At 30.2% G+C, this 6,559-nt stretch overlaps 1 protein-coding gene across 2 annotated transcripts in view; it reads left to right on the top strand.

Annotated features, from left to right (window-relative positions):
• LOC108769199 (choline/ethanolamine kinase) overlaps positions 1-6,559 on the top strand; it is a 12,774-nt gene that overhangs the window by 1,783 nt on the left and 4,432 nt on the right. Inside the window, exons 1-2 of one of the 2 annotated variants that reach the window (XM_018520056.1) lie at positions 5,582-5,911; positions 6,016-6,128. In XM_018520056.1, coding sequence (XP_018375558.1) covers positions 6,016-6,128 — 113 coding nt within the window. In that variant the 5' untranslated portion in view covers positions 5,582-5,911. Of the gene's footprint in view, positions 1-5,581; positions 5,912-6,015; positions 6,129-6,559 lie in introns of those variants that run through there. The other variant, XM_018520055.1, reaches the window with a different exon arrangement.

A 6,559-nucleotide genomic window follows, 5' to 3' on the forward strand; every position in this document is an offset into this window, starting at 1 on the left:
ATTACTACTTATTTAAATAACTTTTGATCCAGATGGTCAATTGTTTCTGTTTTTTTTTGTATTATTATTAAATGAAATTTAGAATAGTCTGTAATTTTTTCAAGTAGTTCTTAACATATTGCATTTGCCTATTGCACAACCTCCTTAAGTGCTGTGTTTTTCCGTTTTACTTTTATCTGATTTTCTTGACGCTGAAGAAAAAAATGCGCTACATTTTAGAACTTTCGTAAATAGAGAGAAAAATATAATAAAGTTTAGTAAATATTTGTTTGAATAGTGCCAGTTGAATACTTACTAAATATATATTTATTTTATACAAGAATTATTAATTTGATTTAATTATTATTTTGTAGCAAATATTTATTCTCCGTAAACAACTGTTATATTAGTACTGTTAAAATGTTATTATTTGTTAAAAATTAAACTTATTATTTATTAAAATTTAGTATACAATATATTTTTTCTAACTGTTCGAAATAATTTTTTCTAGTTCACATAACATGCGCCTATTAAAGACTTAATCATCCCGTTTTAATTGCTTCTCGGAAAACGCTTCTCCGACCTTGCAATGTAACTCTTTTTGCGTTGCATTTTTTCTATTTCCCCGATGCTAAAGAAAAACATACATTTAGGGCCGATGCTCTAAGACCGGTTTTTTATGCCTAACTATTTTGTCACCTCACTTATGCCCGTTTCCACCGACGAGGATTAATTTTAGCCTCGGTTCAACTTACTTTTCTAAGGGTTAGGAGAAGATGAAGAATAATAACGTTTTCTATTAAAACTAATGCAATACTGGTGCATATTGAGCGCATTTGAATGCAAATCAATTTATAGTATTAATAAATAATTATTTTCTGTTATATCAATGAATAATTTAACCGTTTTAATTACATTTTAATTACAAAGATTTGCAAATAGTTCAAATTCGAATCGAATCAAATCAAACCATAGTGGATTTTTTTTATTTTGAATCAATTGCCTATTTTATTTACTTTATTTATGCACGACACTCATAAATTGAAAATGATTTTTTTTTGTTTATTTAAAAAATCTGGAACATTATTTAAAATACTTTATTTATATTTTTAAATTAGCTTTTAATGTAAATTCGAAAAAATTTAGTTTGAATTCGATTCGCATTCGAATAAAAAAACAAATTGTTTGCATCGTATCTTTTATATTAAATTTATACGTCATCGATTTTATTTTTACATTGAGGAAGACCCAATCGAAAAGGTTGAAACGTTTGTAAATTTTTCTCAAGAATAAAGTATACGATTTCACACATGCTTAACCTGTGTTGGCTTGCATTGGCTGATTTACATCTATCCTTGGATTTATTCGTTGGAGATATACCAAGATTGATAGTTATTCGAATAAAAAAAATTCGACTCGATTCGACGTAAAGTTTTAAATTTTATTCGATTTGTTTTAGAATATATTATCAAAGGTTCGATTCGATTTGACCTCACAAATGCTTGATTCGCACATCTCTAAATTACATGTTCTATGTCACGATAACCTCATAATATTAAAAAGATTAAATTACTTATTAATATTAAAAATATGTAAACCGATTTGCTTTTAATTGCATCTGTGTTGCATTAGTTTTCCCAGTGGAAAAAAAAAGTTAATCTACATTGGTGGAAGCGAGCATTAATTTACTCGATTCCTCCAAAGTTAGAAAATATGTATTTATTTATTAGAGTTAATGCTGTTTTATAATTCTTTAAGATGCCACGCTTTTCAATCTGTTTTATTTAATGTGTTTAATTTTTCCAAAGTTAAAAATATGTGTTTGGAACTGTGTTGTTTTCCGATCCTTTAAAATGCGTTTTTCCGCATCACTTTTAATCTACCTGATTTCTCTGAAGCTGAAGAAAAAAAGACGTATTTATCCGTCTTGGAACTGATGCTATTTTCCAACCCTTTAAGGTACTGCTTTTCCGCCTCATTTTTATTCCGCTCGATTTCCCGGAGTTAAAAAAGATACGTGTTTATTCATTGGAATTAATGCTGTTTTCCAATTCTTTAAGATGCCGTGCTTTTCCACCTTATATACTTGATTTCCTCGAGAAACTAAAAAAAATACATATTTACTCATTGGAATGATGCTGTTTTTTGTTTCTTTAAAATGCCGCGTTTTTTCACTTCAAAATTTTAATCTACTGAATTTCCTTGAAGCTAAAAAAGATATGTGGTTACTCATTGGAGTTAATACTGTTTTTCGTTTCTTTGAAACTTTGCATTTATTTACTTCATTTTTAATCTGCTCCATTTCCCCGAAGCTAAAAAGTACATATTTATTCATTGGAATTAATGCTGTTTTTTGGGGGGGATTTAAAATTGCTGCACTTTTCCACTTCATTTTAATCTGCTCGATTTCCCTAAAGCTAAAAAAATATCTTAATTAATTAGTATTGATCCGTTAAAATTAATACTATTTTCTAACTCCTTTAATTATTGCGCTTTCTCTGTCCTCTTTCCTTCTCTCCGTTTCCTTTCTCGACATCGACGTATCTAATTTCATAGGTTTAGAGGAATATGCAGAGATCAACATGAGAGAGGTCTACATTCTAATTCTCGTTCTTCTCGCTTTTCGATTCGCGAATTCTCTTTCACAGAAATACAAAAAAAATTTTCCGGTGAATATTTTTTGAGAATTTTTATATATAATTTAGAATTTTTTGGAACTTTTAAATAATTTTACAATTTTTTAGAAAGTTCTCAGATTTTTTATACAAATTGGAGCAGAAGTACACATTACTGAGAAAGTATACATTATCTTTTCTAGAATCCTTCATAAATATTATTCTAACATTTCTAAAAAATTTGTTATCCTATAATTTCTGAAAAAAATACCTTAAACTTCATATTTTATTTCATTAGAAATTATAGAGCGGGAATCTTAGAAATGTTAGGATATTTTAAAATTTACACGTGAAATTTTAGAAAAAACCTAGACTTTTTCAGTATTTCTGAAGTGTTTCAATAACAATTCTGAAAAAAGTTTACACTAGTGTTTATAATGAAATAAATAACTTATCATGAAATATTTCTGATGAAATATATACATTTATTGCATACCACTGTGTATGGATGAAAGGTGCTTAAATGAATTTTGCACTCTCGTAGAATATTGCCGCTTATCAATTTTCACTTATCTATCCGATAATCACAATAATATTTTTCTAGAAATCTAGGACTAATATTACATTTGTCATATTTTTCATGTCTGTTAATTGGCTGCAGGATAGAGAGATTCTTGGATCTTTCTATCTTATAGCCAATTAACATACCTGAAAAATTATCGTATATGACAGCCTAGTGCGTATCCAATCTTCAAAATATGCAGTGTTTTTATTCTTGATAACAAGCATGTCGAGATAAACATCGAAGATCATAAAAACAGATTCTGAGACCTTATGGTCATTTATTGACGTTACAAATTCCTGAACTGCGCACAAATTGCAGACTATTTATTTATCTCGGTAGAGAGACGGATTAATGTGCGCAGTACATTAATGTATGTTATCATTTGAATGCAGAATGTAAAGCCAAAACTGCACATGTCGTGATGAAATGTACTTTAATCCTATCGCATGACGAAATGTACTTTAATCCTATGATCTATATCTGTCCTGAAACTAAAACATACTGAGTAGAAATATATAAATTTCGTTCGATAAATTTGTTGGTAGACGGATGGATAATTATAGAAATGGAAAAGTATATAGGAAAGTGGCTCTCGAAAATATTTTCCATTTGCAATCGTTTAACGACAAAATCGTTAGTTCTTCAATGTATTTGTTAGAAGAAAATCGAATCCAAATTAAGTAATAACACGAAGTCTGTATAATCTTATTCTAATCCTTTATCATCTTTCTTATTAAAAAAGATTACGCAATTACACACTAAGTGGAAAGTATTGATAAAATCATTGAGATTTAAAATTAAAGATTTTAAAAAAAATTGAGAATAAAATGTTAATGGTTTTTATGTGAATTGATCAAATTGTTGAAATTTAAAGAAATAGATAAATGATCAGAGGTAAAAAAAATTCGTAGATAAGAAATCGGTTTAAGAGTGAAACGCCCGGTATATTCAAGTGTCGCGTCTGTAGAAGATGAAAAAAAATAAAAATTCTTAAATGTTGCATGAATCATTAACGCGATAGAAAAGCGTAAAGTAGAGATATCATCGGCTCGTTTTAACTCTCTACAACGTCATTTGATCTGAAATAAAAAAAAATCATATATACTCATATATCTATATACTTTTAAATCTTGTTAAATTAATCGACGTTCATCTGTTATCTGTTGCGTAATTTTTTTTTATAAGCAAAAACAATTCAACTATAGAATATTATTTCAATTACTTGCACCTTCCGAACTCTGTGTTATGTTTTCTTCCTTCGAGACTCAATAAAAATGCGAGAAATGCAAATTCTTCTCGTGCGCTATAAGCGGAACATAATTATTATAAAAACCGTTTGTCACGTTCGAGACGAAAATGCGGTCAAGAAATGCTCAATATCGCATAAATAGAGATTCTTACCAAACACTTTTTCGACACCTTATTCGTTTCTTGATTTTTATACAGAATCATAAATATGGGTGTGTAGGCAAAGAGGAAACATTTGCGCCCCTCCCCCAAAATTAGCAAGGAGAAACAACTAATTTTATTATTTTTACGATGAAAAGTTAAATGTTCATTGTCCAATTTGCTGAAGATTCTTGAAGACTGAAAAATTTGATGTGAAAATAAATGTTTACTCCGATTGAAATTCTGATACACTCATAAAGACTTAGCAACGGCTATGACTCGTCAATAAACATTGTAAGAAAGAAAATTTAACGAAACATTTGCTTAACACTAGTATTTGTATATATATATCTACTATCAAATAGTAGATTATATAAATAGCAATCTCTTTATGTGCAAGATCGTCTAAATGCTTAAACCTTGGAAGCTTAGTACTTATAGCTGAAGGAGTTATGTCTTTCTACTAAAATGTATAGATTAATTTCTACATACTAATGTAGAGATTATTTTAACTTTAATCTCTATTTAACTTATATTTAAATCGTAGTTTTAAAAATTAGAAAAACATAGAGTAAGTTGAACCGAAATTAAAATTTATTTACATTGATAGAAATAGGCTTTAGTGTATGAAGACTCCTGTTGTTTATTTTGTAATTTTTCGACTAATTATTTGAGCTATTTTTCTGTGGAAAAAACTGGAAAAAATTGATTCTATACACATTGAAGCTTGAAGAAGGTACAGCATTAAGTACATCGAGTGGAAAGCAATTATTTTCGTCTCCCTTTTTTTTTACATCTAAAAATATATGGGAGTCTCCAGGACTTCGCGTCCACCAATATGTTCGCAGTCAAGAGTGGTAAAAGTGGTTCGAGTTTGCGTTCATAATAAGAAAACGGCAATTAAGAACGACATTCACGATAGTTTTTCTGCGTATGCTTTATTTGTCGTGTCTGCGAAGCCAGAGATTCTTACAATTAATTTTGAATTCATAGCCCATTAGGAAATAGCTTTGATCGTTCAAGGATAGAAACTCAAGGTTGCAGCCCGTGCAACGCGCGTTGAGATCCACTGTAATGACGTGACGTCATGACGCATACGCATGCGTTGGTTTGTGCTTTCCTGTCAACAGCAGATGATCTCGATTGCGTATGCACGATCTTCGTACGACGCGTCTTCTGGCATGATACTTTTACATTATTTGCTTCACTACAATATAATTATCACAAATCCGATCTCATGCCTCGCTAAACAAACAAACAGACAAACAATCTCAGTAACTGTATCGCACGTCTCAATTTCTTGGTTACCCTTGTTACATACCTTCCTCGCCAAGTAATTGTTTAGATGAATTATCTGTAGCCGGTGAGAGAAAATTGTACTCTAGCTTTAAGAAATTACAATTAGAAGTTACGATTTTTTTTTAGCGTTCATCGCAGTTAATTGTGATATCTTTTTTTTTGTGGCAGATGTCAGAGAAGAATCCCGAGATGAGGGAAACCGCTGCGAGAATCTGTCGAGATTACTTGCACGGTGTATGGAAGCACATTACAGCGGAAAACATCGTCCTCAAACGCGTTAGGTTTGTGAAATTTTTTTATATTTGTATTTTTGTATAGAGAGAATGCTTTTCAGTGACATAAGTCTCATTCTATATTTCTTGACATTTAGTGTAACAAAGGATGTTTTCCAATGACAGTGTAACAGTGAATCATTTCCTTATTTAATGTTGGCAAACAACAAGGACGCAATAATTCACATTGTTACATTGTATCATTACTGGAAAACATCCAAGGGTAGAATGACACTCGTGTCAACTTGTGTCACCAAATGAAAAACATCCTATATATACACACACACACACACACACACACAGGGTGAATCAGTGTGTTGAACCAGCTTTTTACCCTATGAGAAGATAATTGACTGCACACGTTATAATTCAATTAAGTATGAAGTCAATAATTTTCTTATAGGGTAAAAAATTAGTTCAACGACTGATTCGCCCTGTAT

This window comes from Trachymyrmex cornetzi, unplaced genomic scaffold (genome assembly GCF_001594075.2).
Source record: "Trachymyrmex cornetzi isolate Tcor2-1 unplaced genomic scaffold, Tcor1.1 scaffold875, whole genome shotgun sequence".
NCBI lineage: Eukaryota > Metazoa > Arthropoda > Insecta > Hymenoptera > Formicidae > Trachymyrmex > Trachymyrmex cornetzi.